Consider the following 16044-nt stretch of genomic DNA (forward strand, 5'->3'; position numbering starts at 1 on the left):
GTCTGACCCCTTAACAAAATCTATGACTACGGGCTCGCCTCCAAAAGGAAAACCCGTAATCATAGAGAAATCAAAAGGGGTAACCGTCATCACTCCCCATAGAAAGTGGAAAGTGTTGGTGGAATCCCACCAAAACTCCAGCAATCCATGGAGAAAAGCTGACGACGCAGGCTGACTCGATAAATCCCGAAGAGCCGCCAGCTGGGGGCTGATCCCCGAAACTCCACAATCTCCTTTTCTACCTCGGGCAAACTCTCAAAACGGGCTCACAGGTCACCAGAGCCGTATAGACGCATGCTAGGCTCCCTCTAAGGAAAAGTAAAAAAAAAAAACGATTATGGTTTGGAAAGGAGAAAAAAAAATGAAGGCGCAAAGAACTCACATTGCTGCGCCACCCTTTGATCGAGACATGATGGTCTGGGTCCCATTTAAGGACCCTAGGGTCCCAGTTGGGAGGAGACTCCCAAACCACATCCTCCTGGCAACGTCAATCGGCTGCAACGCGTCGCTCCCGAACCTCCTCACGAGGACGGGTCACCCTCTTTTGAGGGCGGACTGCCTCGTCAGGACCCTCTAGAATCTCCTCAGCATCGACGAATGGAGGTGAGTCCATGCTATGATTGGATAATGTTTCTTTATTCGTTTATTTTCTTTCTAAAACTAAGCTAATATAAGTGTTCTAGACCCATTTCGGCGGCATAACGACTGCTGTTAAGGCAAAACACGAAAATTGAATGCCACCCATACTTGGGGGGCTACGATACCAGCAGTTAAACTCAGTATGGGGGCTTCTAACACCCGCAAAAGCCATCCCATACCAGTTTCAACTAAGCATTCAAGGGATTGTATTTCAAAATATCAATGAGCCAACTACTCCTAGACGAATAACAGTATTACAAACTTGATTATCGTTTCCCAAACAATTTAAAGGTTTAAGCATGGCAAAAAAATGAGCTAAGAGTATGCTTCGCGCCATTTTTAAAAATTTGAAAAATGCGAATTATTATAGTAATACTAGTTCCAATACTATAATCTACTTCATAATTAGCAAATGCAACCAAAATGAGCAAGAAAAAGCAACAGATTCAAGCAAAATTCGGAGAAAAAGAGCAAGAACGAACTTAAACAAAGAAATTCTCATACAAGGTTCAATACTTAACCATTTTTCATGAAATTTGTTGCAAAACACTCCTTAAAAATAGCATAACAACATGGAACAAACAGTTTCAAGAATTATGGATTGAGTCAAAAAAACCAAAATTCGAAATTTGGGGTTCAACGATTCGAAAATCGCCCAAATTCAACAAAAAAAAGGACGAAATTTAGTAAAAAAACTTACCTTGGATTATGGAAAATATGAATAAGGGACGAGATATACTTCCTTTTGCTTCAAAAATTGCAAAATAACCGAGCTTTCTAGAGAGAGAAAGGGGCAAAAATAATGAAGGAAGAAGAGAGAGAACGCGAACAGTAAATCGCGCTCAGCGATTTCTGATTGCTGATTTAAATGTCGTGCGCAACTGAATCAGTTGCAAGTGACAGACCAGCGCAACTCAGAACGATGCGCGCGCCTGGCCAGCGCAACCTATTGAGTTGCGCACGGATACTGGTCATTAAAATAACCAGTATCCAGATTTTTATCCTTTTGATCATTTTTCAACAGTTTTTTGCTTGTCATTAGACGTAATTGTGCGCAAATTATCAAAATCTTTTAATTGCTTTGTATTTTGTAGTTTATTTTCTTCTTTGTTAGTTTTTTGCTTCATTTTGCATGCGCACCGTGCTTAGTGCCTTCCGAAGCATATGTTTTGAAAGTTTTTTGTAAATGTGTCTTAAGACATTCCGTAGTGGTGCTTTACGTAAAATCTCCCATAGACAGGTTTGTCATTTTACTATATAAACGTTATAAATGTCCGATTTTTCTTCTTTTTCATGTCCAAAGCAAAAAGGAAGGCGTCTTCATGCAGCATAAAAATGCAAGGCGTATCGTAGAGCGTAAAATTGTATGGCATAGGTGTTGCGTAAAATTTCACTTCAGCCCAAGCTTTGTGAGATCTACCTGTCGGAACTAAAAATTAGAGAATTACTGTACTTTAGGCGTTAGCTCAAGAGTTGACAGGCGCGCCGAACCATCTGGAACAAACACTTCTTGATTGGAAGCAAATACGGTAGTAAGTGAGCTTACTAACTTACCGGACAGTTAGGGTGTCCGTCCACCCCAAAGAGCGACGAGACACGTGCCCCCAGTCCTGAGACACGTGTACTCTTCTTGTGGACAAAACTGCTGAGAGAGTTTCAATGACATATCGAGGGACTTTAGACCAACGATGACATGATTGAGAGGAAATCACCCCCCTTTTTACTCTTTTTTAAACCGATCTCTTCTCATGATTAGACATCACCCAAAACACCTTTACTTGTAAAAGCGTTCTACAAAAGCAAAGGATTAATCTAGATTCTTTAGCGAGTTAAGACTAGAAATAACTTTTTCTGGCCTTTATAGCTACTTGTTTCATACACTTAGAGAATCAAGGATCGTTTCTACATCCTTAGCATTTATGAAAGATTCTCTACTCCTTGAGAACTTCGCAGAATTAGTCTCGGATTTATTTCCTTGACTACTTTGATCATCGTCTATTCTAGACTCAATCAAAGTGGGGGCTAACTGTAGAAACCTACTTTTGGCCTCCTGTCCTAACAGGAAGTGCAATGAAGATAAATAAAACCATCTTCATGTTGGATCGAAGTGAAGAATGCTTATGGATAACTGCTTAAACCACAAAACACAAAAGACTAGCCCAAACCAATAAACAGAGCCAAACAAAGTCTAATTAATTAAATCCAGTCATAATTAGGCTTAAGCCCGGCCCGTACTTAAAACCCAATAATGATGGATTTAGGATCGCCTAGCTTAAAATAAGCGATGTCGCAGAAAATAACGTGCACATCTCAAGGAGTCGCGCTGGGCTGGCACGCACAACTAATTTAGTTGCGCGTGACACTTAGCGCAACTGCCAGAGTTGCGCTCGTGAAAGATTCAGAATTTCAGAAAATTGAAAAATCGAATCTTGCCATAAAGTCGCGCGTAAGATAATTAGTTGCGCTGCTTACAGCAGCGCAACTCAATCACTTGAGTTGGGTAGCCACGCGCAACTCATCCAGTTGCGCGCGACACTTTCTACGACAGAATGTTAAAAACCCTAAACCTACTCATTCCCTATAAATAGAGGCTTAATCCGAGGCTTAAACAGACAGAAATTAACCCTAAACTCTGGCGAAAAACTTGTGAAATTGTGCTACCTAACCCCTCTTGTCCTTAACACTCACCCCTTTGATATTTTGTTACTACGGTGGAGGTTCTGCAACAAAAAGGAGTCCATAAGTGTTCTAAACGGAGATCTAGCAAAGAGAAGTGGTAAATTCCAAAGCACTTAGATAAATCATTTTTATTTTCTTGTTTAAAAGAACTTTAATTAATTAATTAGTGTTTCTTGATCACTTTAAAAGGTTTAATTTATCAATTCCACCTAGTTTCTTGTGTTAAATAAGATTAGAATTGAATAATTAATTGTTGGTTGATCACTTAAGCCAAGGCGAATGTTGTTTATTTCTTGTTATATTCACAAATTTGATTAAATAAAGATTAACGACGTTGCAATGTAATTCCTACATGAATTAATGTGTGTAAATAAAATCAACTAACTTAGTTTTAGGTATAGCATTGCATATATTGTTTGGTGATGAAATTGTAAAAAAGGAATAGCTAGTATAGGCCGTACTAGGGCTAGGATAGCGATTCCCCCCTAAAAGGGAACGTTATTTTAGTACCCTTACTCCCAAACTCATTTCTGGTTTATGTAGACCAATTTGGGCATGAGTAAAATTACGGTTCGTGCTAATTATTCCATGAACTCCACATGGAAGAAAGGCATGAACGAGGTTCATGAGTTTTCCCAAAACTCATTGGCGACTCCTACTTGTTTCTTATAAAAAAGCGTGATGACAAGATCAATTCTAATTCAAGGTCCCCCAAACAGTCAAGAATTCAAATCCTACTACACCTTAACAAGTGTAAAGTCCTAGGATTTTAAATGGCCATGGGCATCTAAGGAAGGACCCCCTTACGATGGGATCACCCTCCTTACAATATTCTATTTTAATTTTTTGTTAACAATTGTATTTGTTTGGTTTTATTTTATTTGATAGCTCATTTTTGTTTATTTTTGTTATTTTGACGTTTTCTACCGGGGAAATAACCTGTCTTCACATTTGCTACCGGTTTAAAGTTTGTTTTTTTTTTTTTTTTTTTACTTTGTTACCACCATAATTAGAGTTTGTTAAAAATCACTAGCACTTAACAAAATCAGTTAGAATTCCGTTAAGTTTATTAAAAAAAATTCAAAAAAAAAAAAAAAGCTACCCTTAAAAGCCCAGCCCCTCCCGTCAGCCACCCTCCCCCCTCCCCCTGCCGGCGGCCGAAACCCAAAGATACGGCTTGTGGCGGTGACCCCGCCGGAATCGAACCCTTCCCCTTCCCTTACCCAAAAACCGTCACCCCTACCCTAAACCACCACCCCGAAACCACTTAAACGGGTTTTAGGGTTTTGCTTATTGTGGTTTTGGGTGGCTGGGGAACTCCTTCGCGTGGCATGGTGGCTGATCAGTGGGCGTAAGGTTTGGTGGATGATTAGTTGGCGTGAGGGTTGGTGTCTGATTAGTGGCGTAAGGATTAGCGGCTGACTGGGTGTCTGATTTGCGATTGATTCGCGCGGCATGGTGGCTGAGGTGGGTTGGACAGCGCGACTAAGAGTGTTAGGGGCGTTGGCCGAGGGTGGGGATGGGGGAGGGGGGAGGAGGTTGCTGCTGAGGTGGGGAGGGGTGGTGGCTGGGGAAGTAGTGGTGGCTGGAAGGATGATGAGTGTAATTTTTGGCACTCATTTGATTCTCTTTATGATGGAATTCATGCTATTTTATAGATATTTTCTTTAGTTTTTCCTTGTTTTCTTCTTTATTTCCTTAGTTTGCATTTTCTTAGTTGAATTTATATTTTTATGCATTTCTTGGTTTATTTTGTTATTTTATTTTTAATTTGATTTTTTCATTCATTTTTCAGGCTGTGATCGTAATCCGAGGATTCCTGAGTCTCCTTCCCAAGTTTTACATCGTTTGAGATGCCTATTGCCTACCATTTAAAGTTCAAGTTTGAATGAGTGTATAGTCCAAGTCTTTAGCTCGTGCATGGAAGTAGTGGGTACACCATTCTTGGTGTTAAACCTACTGTGGAGGCTATTTGAAGGTTGCCTCCTTCCGTGTTCATTAACATCATCAAGTGGAGCACACAAGGAAGAGAAAAGTCAAAGGTGAAGGAGGTTGCCCTGCTCCCAAGCGCGGGAGCGCGCACCCATGGTGCGACCACGCAGCCTGGTGGCGCGAGCGCGCCTCTTTGGGTCTCTGTTCCGTACCAAGTTTTGCGAGGTTGCGCTCCCCCTTGAAGATGACCGCGCTTGTACGGGTCTATTTTGGACGATCTAACTAATTTCTCTTTGTTAGTTTTACTATATATAAACTTTCCTTCTATTTTTAGGGAAAGTTTTTTAAAAGAGAATTAGAATAGAAATTTTTAGATCATTTTGTAGAGAGAGAAACTCTAGGATGTAGAGAGAGAAGTTATTGATTCATGATTGAAGATTGATGATTCTAAGCATTTTCTCCATTGTTTTGAAGCAAGTTTGTAAGGATTTCTTTTACTTTAATACAATCTTTAGCTTTTGATTTCAATTATTTTGTTTTTTATTCAAGTTTGATTCAATTTGTGATTGAATTAGTTTGCTTAATATAATAATGGTGAATTTGTTGTTTAGCTTAGTTTGGATCTTGATTTCCATGGATTGTGAGTAGTTTTCTTTCTAGGGGAATGGTGAAGCATACATGAGTAACAGATTGATGCTAATCGGGGGAAATTGATGGAGTTGATGTAGTAATTTAATTGGTTGATTGATTATGTGCATGTGTGCGATTGATTGAAGAGTAGCTAACTTTGATCGTAGCACTAGATAACATTGTAATTTCACATTGATACGTACAATTGATTTGTGGCTTACATTTGTCGATTGAGTTGGTTTGTGAAGTTCCTAGCTAGAGTCTCTCGTAGTTAGCGCTAGTTTGACCTCTAGGAGAATATCCTATCATACTCTCTTGATTGCTTAATTGATTTTCCCTCGCAACACTCGACTTAATCAATTCTAATCCCAATTAGTTGTATCCACTGCATGTATATGTGGATCCCAAACCCTAGTGTTTGATATATTTGGTTTTAATCTCGTTTCCTTAATTGTTTAGAGTAAACACACCTTACTTCACTTCATCGAAATAGCTTAGCTTTAGCATTAGAATTCACCTCCCATTCCTAGTGGTTCGACCCTCAACTTACTCCTATGCTAGTTATAAGGTTGTGTTGAGTGATTACAAATTTTGTTTGGCCTAGGGAAGATTAGTCCAAGAGTTGGAATTCGTCGTTCTTCAAGGCCAAGCTCTCTTAGAGAGGAAATTCATCAAGAAAGAGAAGAGGAGGATCGAGGAAGCATGGGAGCTAATCCAAGAGTTGATTTGAAGGAGTTGGGAACTCCCGGTGCTTATAGATTTGAGAGTGGCATATCTCCACCAACAACTTCAGCCAATGAGTTTGAGATAAGGCCAGCAATGATAACAATGATTAAACAAAAGCAATTTAGTGGTGCCGGCATAAAATCCCACTAAACCATCTCAAAGAGTTTGAGAAGTATTGTAATACCATAAAGGTCAATGGGGTTTCTCAAAATTCATAAGGCTCAAGCTATTTCCGTTCTCCCTAATCGAAAGAGCTTTGATGTGTTTAGACAAGGAAGTTAAACCTAATTCCTTGAGAACTTGGGATGAGGTCACTAAGGAGTTTCTTTTCCGTTTCTACCCTCAAAAGAAGACCGTCGAGGAAAGAACTCTAATCCAAAGTTTCAAGCAAAAGCCTAGTGAGAGTTTGTTTAAGCCTTGGGAAAGATACAAGGAGTATCAACGAGAATGTCCTCATCATGGAATTCCGACTTACCAAATCATACAATTTTCTATGGAGGATATAGCCCCCGAGGGGAAGTCGTGTCTTGATGCCGGAGCTGGAGGCCCGATTATGAACAAGACCGAAGAAGAGGTTGTAGACATAATTGAGGATGTAGTTCGTCACTACATGGATTGGAAAGAGGGAGAGAGAGGTGTCTATAAGCAAGAGTGGCTCAACTGTCTATTCGCATCTCAATGCAATCAAAAACTTTTCTTCCCAAATCTTAAACTTGGGGAAGGAGATGACATTGATCAAAGCCAAGCTAGAGAGTGCCTCTTCGATTGCACCATGTCTTCCCTCCCACATTAAAGGGAGAGGTACACATTCTAACTCTACTTCTCCTTCTACCTCAAGTAACATGCCAAGTGGTTGTGTCTTTTGTGATGTTTGTGGGTCTTATGACCATGAATCTTCTAATTGTCTAAATGCTTTTGAAAATTGTGATGATGTTGAAAACAATGATTGTGAACAAGTGAATTTTTTTTTTCCAATAATAATAACGAACAAAGATTTGATGGTCCAAGGAATTTTGGGAATAGGAATACTCACCAACAAGGTAGTTTTGATAACTACAACAATGGTGGTTATAGGAACCAAGGAAATCAAGGTTTCAGAGGTAACTATAGCAATCAAGGTTATAGTAATCAAAACCAAAATCAAGGGTATGGAAATCAAGGCCACTATCATGGTTTTGGTGGCCAAAAACAAAATTTTGGCAACAATCAAGGCCGAGGTAATTGGAACAATCAAAGTAGGGGAAATTTTCCAAATAACAACCAAAGGGGACCCCCACCTGGATTTGCTCCACGATCTCAAGGCAATGGTGATAATTCTTGTGCTCAACCCCCATCTTCCAAGAATACCTTAGAGGAGATCATCGAGAACCAAACTAAGATTTTGAACACTTACATGTCGGTGAGTGATAAGAAGTTTAATGAGATGATGACACACAACAAGATGCTTGAAACCCAAATCACTCAACTAGCCAACACCTTGAAAGATTGTGCTAGCCCTTCTTCATTACCTTCTCAAGGAGTTGATTCTAAGAAACCCATTTATTCTATCACCATAAGGAGTGGAAGAATGCTTGAAGAGAGGGTTTCTTGTAATAATGAGGAGGATGAGAAGAAGAGTGATTCAAATGAGGAAAAAGAGAGAGATGTGTCAAAGAGTGTGAGCAAATAGGAAGTCCATGAGAAAAAGAAGAGTGTTGAGAGAGTGAAAGAGGAAGTGAGAAAATCCAACCTTCCATAACCCCAAAAGTTTATGAGGAACAAATTAGATGAACAATTTGGGAGATTCCTTAACATATTGAAGGAGGTCCATCTTTCTATCCCTCTCACCGAAGCCATAACCCAAATTCCTAGATATTCCAAATTCATTAAGTATATCTTTAGTGGCAAGAGAGAGTGCAATGAGATAGATTCGGTAGAGCTTGGTGAGTGTTGTAGTGCCTTGATTCAAAATTACCTACCAAAGAAGATGAAAGATCCAGGTAATTTCTCCATTCCTTGCAAAGTCAAGAGTAAGTTGTTTGAAAATGCATTGTGTGACTTAGGTGCTAGTGTTAGCATTATGACTTATTTGGTGTTTAAGAATCTTAAGTTAGGAGAACTTCTTCCTACGAACATGACCTTGCAATTGGTCGATAGATCCATTAAGTTCCCAAAAGGAAGAGTTGAGGATGTTCCCCTTAAGATAGGTGGTTTCGCAATTCCCGTAGATTTTATTGTGCTAGAAATTGAAGAGGATGACCACATTCCTATTATTCTAGGGAGAACATTCTTAGCTACCTCGGGAGCTTTAATTTAATAGATGTTAAGGGAGGCCGTATCACCTTGAGAGTTGGTAATGAAAAAGAAAGTTTTGAGTTAAAACCGATGCATGAATCCTTGTATTTTGTGAAAGGAATCATGAGTGATAATTCCCTTTGTTCATTTGATAATGTGTGTGTGATTAATTTTTCAACTAACGGTGTTCATGAGATTTTTTATGATGTGCTTGTGAGTTTTAATTGCATGAAAGTTAGTGAAGAGAAAAAGGAGCTTTCAAAGGCTATGGACGAAGAGGTAATTGACATTCCGCATTGGTTTAAGCTTTGCCCTCAAGAGGAGGAGGATGATTCCATGGAATTGGATGGTGTTATACCGTCTACAAGAAGGAACAAAGCCAAGAAGAATGCAAGAGCTTCTAAGAAGAAGACAATGAGATTGAAGTTAAAGCAAGAGAAAGTTGTTTTTGAAGTAAAAACAAATGAAGTTTCATCAAGTAATAATGAGTTGCTAAAAATTGAAGAGAAATTTGTACCTTCCTCCACTTTAAATAAGGTAGTGTCCTTTAACCCTACATGATTTGGAGGAAGGGTCGAGCTTAGGACCATACGCACGAGCTTCCCGGGAGGCAACCCAGAGATTTCTAACTTTTTCTTTTTATTTCTATTTTCTTAATTTTCTTTATTTTATTTTCCTTTCTTTCACTTGTTTTTCTTTTGGATATATAGGGTGAATTCATGGAGTTGGATTAATTCAAGTGAGCACGAGCAATGGGAAGGTGTTTCGCGGTTTTTGATGTGATTATATTCAATTTTATTGATTTTTGAGGTAAACGGGTAAGAAATGTTAGTGAGGTAAGATAGGGAAAATTGAGCTTAAATTTGAAGAAAGTTTGAACTTTGTGGGTTCATTGTGGTGTTGTCATTATTTTGGGATGTTGAAACCACTGTCAACATGTTTAGAAACTGCCATATTTGGTGGGTTAATAAGCCCCGGGATGATATCGAGCGAAGAGCCCACAGATGAACGCACTAAAGAAGCAAGGAAAAGTTAATACCGAGTGGCGCGGCCGCGCCAGGGTGGGGCGCGGGCACGCGAGCGCTCTGTCAGGCCGCACGGCCGCACACCCCTGTGTCGTGACCCTTTTTCTTCTTCTTTTTCCTTTATTTTCTCATTTCTCCTTCTTCCCTATCATTTCGAACGCACCCACCTCACTAAAGTAGCATAAACCGCACAATCCTAACCATACTCTTATAAAAATTCATCATCAAATCTTCCAAATTCTTTCAAAAATCATTGAAATCCTTCTACAAATTCATCATATTCAACAAAAATCACACTATTTTCATCCATTTCAATCTTCAATCTCTCTCATCCATTGTTGAAGCAATTTGGGGTTTTTCCAATTTTGAGAGAATAGGTGGCCCAAAACTTGTTTAATCTTGCTCCTTGTATGGTATAACCATCCTCTCTTACTCTTAATTGCATTATTATATCATATAGTTTTAAGTATTAGATTGTTCAGAATAGTAGTAGTATGAATTTTGATGATTTTAATGATTGATATTGAATTTTGGATGCTTCTTTGTGTTGTTTGTTGATTGATAATAGCTTACATTGTGTTGTTTGTTGATTTTGTAGCTAATTTGAGCATATTTTTTGAGAATTGGTGAAGTTGGATTTTTGGTAGTTTGGTAGTATGTGATATTGGTTTGATGAGCATTGGTTTTGGTTTCATTGTGATTTGGGATTGATTGGGAAGCAATTGTTGATTTGAATTGGTGGTGATTGTGAAAATTTGAGATTGTTTGATTTTGGCAGTAAGTTATTGATTGGCGGTATTGGTAAAGGAGTGTGATTGTGGCATCTTAAAGTATCGGTTGGTGTTTTTGTGGTGTAGTCTGATCGGATTTTTGAGTTAATATCTTCGGAGGATCACCATGTCTAAACACATAAAAACCTTCTCAAGAAACACAAGACCAACGTAACCATTGAAGAACCCACTCCTACTCCCTCTACTCACAACCTCTCCAACCCAGCCCTATTCCCAAAATACCAATCACCGATCCAATCCAAAAAGCAAGGTTCGCTAAACTATGAGATAACCGTTCCCTAAAACCTTCTCGACATTACTTCCAATCGGATATGATCAAGTTAGGAATTGATGAAGATCTAACGGAATTGCTTAACAACCTCCGCATGGGGAAATTTGTGAGTCATAGCTTTTGTACTTATGTTCAACCTACTTTGGAGTTTTTGGCTACGGTGGATCTTGTTGTAGTTGAGGGAGGAAACTACTGGGTTCGATTTCTACTCTTCAACAACTATTTTGATCATTCTCTTGAACAGTTCAATGCGGCTCTTGACTTTGATCTGTATTCGGATATTTTGGATCCCGAGCTCTTTTTCAACAATTGTTAGTTTAGATGAACTACTACGAGAGGGGGGGTGAATAGTATTAGGTTCCAATCGTGAAACTTATGAGGAAATTAAACACTAAACATAAAATGAACTTAAAGAACACAACAAGATTTACGAGAAAACCTTCCAGTGCCTAACGGGAAGTAAAACCTCGGCCCTTCTTGGGAATTTCAAACAAACTCCACTATAATAGGCAACTCTCCTAGTACAACTTATTACACAGACCTTGCTTCGCAAGTTCCACCACGGACACTTGCCACTTGATAGGACACCTCCTACTAGACCTAAGACACTTCCTAGGTACCTTTTCCCTTAACCCAGGACACTTCCTAGGTGACCCAAGACACCTCTCAGGTTCCTTTCACTTGACCCAAGCTAAGACACCTCTAAGGTTCCTTTCACTCACTGTGCACTCACAGCTACCACTTAAATTTTAGAGAATTCAAACTCATACACTCAAACGTGAATTTGTAGAGAATTCATAATCTAACCCCAAAACCAATTACAACACAAAGACTCAGTCTAACACATAAATGGAAAGCTACACATGAAACCCGAAATCAAAATAACAAAGCTTAACCTTTGGCAAACTTACTCTTAAGCACTAAGTGGTTTTCACGTTTAAACTCTCATTTTGCTTCACGGAATTACTTCTATATTTATAGAGGTTCCTCAGTTCACAAAGTAGGGTTTTTGCAAATGTGATAAGCTTAAACAAAAATCTAATCTTATCACTTTAAAATTGATATCAAAACAGATTTAAGGATAAATTGGATTTTAACACCTGACAAAAGGTTGAAAATGGTTTTTAACACCCCCCAAAAAAAAACTTTTATTTTAACACCTCCCAAAAATATAAAAGTTGGAAGTTAACACCAGTTAACGATTTCTGTCACAGAAATTTAACGTGGGTCCCACAAATTGGCTTCAACTTCAATTTTCACCCAGCAAAACACGAAACTTCCTCTCTGAACCTTCATTTCATTGATTTTATCCATTACAGATTTTTGGTGCTCATAATTTACAGATTTACAGATTTTTGGTGCTCATAAATCAAACCATACAAAAAATAAATAAAAAAATTCAACACCGGTTCATCTTCTCCTTCGTTGGAGAACAAAGCGACTGAGAACTTCCATTTTTTTTTACCACCAATTCCGCCGCCCATAAAGGGCCCTGTACGGCTACTGACCAAGCCTTCGCAGCCAGCAAACATGTTTTGTCCTCTTCCAACCAAAACACTAGAATAGCCACCATAGAAACCACCACTCCGGACAACCAACAGTGGCGAAAATCGATTTCCCCAGCGAATCCAACTCGACCAAACCTCCAGGCTATTCCCTAAAAATCGTTGTGAACTCAACCAGCAAGCCCACAATATCCACCACACAGCTCGCCTAAACTCTGCAACCAATCTCACAGTCAAATTTTTCAGAGCCACCACGTTCCTTACCAGCACCTCCGCGAGATCTTCCACCAGATTCGCCAGCGAAGCCACCTCGGCCCCCCTTCACCTTCCCCGTCCCGATTCCATCCCCCCTTCTCCGTCCTGATTTCGGCCCTCCACCCGTCTCAAAATGTCTCAATTCCCCCAATTTCATCAAGCTTTAACTCAATCAAGCCCTAATTTCCAACTCCGAATCGGTCGCGAAAACGACGACGACCTTATTTGGGCTACTATCCAACGACTTCCTTCTATTAAATGATCAAATTTTGCTGATTATTCGTCGAAATGACGACTGTGGTGGTGTGGGAGTTTCTACCATTAATGTAACCAAGCTTGATCGGAATCATCGCGAGTGCATTTGGGGGTGGGTGAAGGGGGATGGGTTTGAAAGGAGGTGGGGGCTGGCTGTCGGGAGAATTGTCAATGGCTGTGGGTTGGCCGGTGCCCGGTGGGCAAGAACGAAGGAAAGAGTTTGGGATGGCAGCCATGAAGATGAAGGGAGGAAGAAGACGAAGAAAAGATGAAGGGAGGAATAAGAAGAAAAAATGGGATGGCAGCCACGAAGGTGGGTTTCGTAAAAAATTGAAAACGAAGGAGAGCGAAAACCAATTTATGGGACCCACGTTAAATTTCCGTGACGGAAATCGTTAACTGATGTTAACTTCCAACTTTTATATTTTTGGGAGGTGTTAAAATAAAAGTTTTTTTTTGGGGGGTGTTAAAAACCATTTTCAGCCTTTTGTCAGGTGTTAAAATCCAATTTATCCCAGATTTAATTTCGTTTATCTGAAAACCAATTTTAATCAAATTCGTTTTATTTAAAAGATAGATTTTTTATTAAAAGATAAAACCGAGTTAAACCAGATTTTAGAAGATAAAAGCAAATAAGTACCTTTTCATAAAAATTGTAATTATCTTTTACGAATTAATGAGCTTGCCAAGCTTTATCTGATTTCTAATAAGTTCCATGCATAACAACCAATTACATGCTTACATAAACCTATAAAACAAACTTATATTTTATACAACTATAAGTTATGAAATCCATCTTTTTCGGTTGATATCTCGAGCTCTGCACCGATTGGTGGTTGTTGAGGTTTTCCCCAGCATTACACCGGAACCAGGTCATTACAACCGTTGTGAAGTTCCTGTTAAGAAACTTCGAGAAGTTCCATTTGTGGAACTCTTCTTCTATCTTTACTTGTCCTCATGGATCTTCTAAAGTTCCTTTGTTTTATATTAGTTCCTACTTCAAATCCCATAGCTTATTGAACCTGCAAACATCACAACACTAGAGAATCCTTATTAGATGGAAGTTTGCTCAATTCTTAACATCGTCATCAAAACCTCAAAAGGGTCAACAATTTCCCCCTTTTTGATGATGACAAACTTAGAAAACTCCCGAGGATAACAAAGTAAAGAAACAGAAGATTAGTCATTTTTCAATTTTTTCTTTTTTTTCATGTAAGCTAAGTAAAGAAACATAATAGAAAGAAAAGAAAATAAAACTTTCAGAGAAGAGAACAACCTTTGAGAACAGCCTTTGTTATCTACTTAACTATAACTGGAACAACTTCAGCTTCCAAGTTTGCTCCTGCTTTTCCCGCTTTTTGCATTATCAAAAACCTGACTTTTTAAAGATTTTTTTCATCTACTCGCAGCCCCACAAGCAATTCATTGAATGTGGGAAGCTGGAAGCAGCACTGGCTAGCTCTTTTAAGCAAGTACTTTCACACAAATTTTCCTATTTATTCGCAACAATGCATGCATATATAGACAAAGTTCCAAATTTAACAAAAACCTACCATCAAGAATATTACAAACCAAGTTCCAAAACATTCAAAAACAGCCATAGTTCAACAATATCCAAAGAAAACATAACATTGTTCCAAAAACCAACATGAAATAGAATAGGCTAGAGGATGGCTGGGGTTAGGCTGCAAGGTTGATCAGGTTCCAAGTGCCTTAAGGATCTGCTCAAGCTCTTCCTTATTGTCTGCTTTAGCCTTCTTCAGTTTGGCTTCCAGGCTTGAAATGGATTTCTGAAAATCCTTTGCTTGAGAAGCAATGCTTCTCTCCATTGCCTTCATCTTCCCTACCATGTCAATGAGCTATCCTTTCACCTGCATAAGCCTGTTAGACAAACCAGTGATTAACTCTTCAGCTCCTTTCTCCCCTTCGCTTAGCTCCAAAAGATCATTGATCCTTTTCTTAGACTAAGTTCCAATAGAGAGTCTTCTACTCTTCCTAACAGGACCTCTCAGCTGAGAATCATCTTCCTTCCCCTTTTTCTTCTAAGCTTCATATTTCACACACTTCCCCCTCACTACATCAAGACTCAGTCCCCTCAGAGTGGTTTCATTTATCAAATTCTCTCCTTCCTCCCTCATACGTCCATAAAAATCCACCAATTTCACACCCAAGTCCTCAAACATATAAGCAAGAATGGCAGCATACCCTACTTTTATTTCCTTCTATATGTCGTGCTTTAAGTGCTAGATCATAAATGCTGGGAAATCTATTTTGATTCTTTTTTACATGCAAATGATTAAGGCCATATCTAGGTAGAACAACTAATTTTTCTTTTGTGTCCATTGAACTAAGGAATTTTTCACAAGATTAAACAGTAGTTTGTGCAATGGAGACAGATCATTGTGATTCATAACACTCACACCTTTCTTACCACCTAGATAGTTAATTATTTCAATTTTAGTGTGCCCAACCACTTTCACAGTTACAACCCCTTTCATATAAGTATCAAACCCCTCACATGGAACTTGAAGTAGAGCTCCTAGTCTAGCAGCATCAAATTCAATATCAACTCCATTAACTTTACTATAGCACACAACATCTTCAAATTCACAATCCTTGCAGAATTCCTCCATAGCCAGTGGATACAGAAAATTTTTTGCTTTAACAGTAAACATAAAATCCCAACTCTGAAACTTAAAAAGATTTAAAAATTAAAAATTCACTTTGCTACACCATGCATCATCAATCTTATAGCCTATAACATACCTTTCAGCCTGACTTTTCAAGGCTTTGTCTTCTTCTTCCCCCTCAGATTCATCCTTTGGCTCTTCAGGTTCCCCCTTCAACATTGAATTGATCTCAGCGATTTGCTCTGTCTTTTCTGCCTTTCTCTTCTTTCATTGAGCAACTCGTTCAAGAATATTAGGGAGACTTACGGTTGAGGAAGTTGTGGTTTCTTCGAGAGCTTTTGGCTTGGTAATTTTGGGTTCTGAGGTGGTATGAAGTAATTCAACAGGAATTTCAAAGTTATTTGGTTGTGGGCTAGGTGATCTGGCCGGTGA

General features: G+C 39.0%; 2 protein-coding genes across 2 annotated transcripts; both read left to right on the forward strand.

Moving 5' to 3' along the window:
- Nucleotides 1–6865: 6865 nt before the first annotated feature.
- Nucleotides 6866–8275, forward strand: LOC110683170. Its single transcript, XM_021859518.1, has 2 exons — nt 6866–7359; nt 7681–8275. The coding sequence occupies exons 1-2, from the start codon at nt 6866–6868 to the stop codon at nt 8273–8275; spliced, it is 1089 nt and encodes a 362-aa protein (XP_021715210.1).
- Nucleotides 8276–8356: 81 nt separating this feature from the next.
- On the forward strand, nt 8357–8902 carry LOC110683179. The gene has a single exon (XM_021859528.1). The coding sequence runs from the start codon at nt 8357–8359 to the stop codon at nt 8900–8902; it is 546 nt and encodes a 181-aa protein (XP_021715220.1).
- The last annotated feature ends 7142 nt before the right edge of the window (nt 8903–16044 follow it).

The sequence above is a fragment of the Chenopodium quinoa genome, unplaced genomic scaffold (genome assembly GCF_001683475.1).
Source record: "Chenopodium quinoa cultivar QQ74 unplaced genomic scaffold, ASM168347v1, whole genome shotgun sequence".
Classification (NCBI taxonomy): domain Eukaryota; kingdom Viridiplantae; phylum Streptophyta; class Magnoliopsida; order Caryophyllales; family Amaranthaceae; genus Chenopodium; species Chenopodium quinoa.

Coding starts and splice junctions, on each gene's coding strand:
- LOC110683179 (XM_021859528.1), top strand. CDS start 8,357: ATGAGGAACAAATTAGATGAACAATTTGGGAGATTCCTTAACATATTG.
- LOC110683170 (XM_021859518.1), top strand. CDS start 6,866: ATGTGTTTAGACAAGGAAGTTAAACCTAATTCCTTGAGAACTTGGGAT. Junction 7,360..7,680: donor GATCAAAGCCAAGCTAGAGA/GTGCCTCTTCGA, acceptor TGGTGGTTATAG/GAACCAAGGAAATCAAGGTT.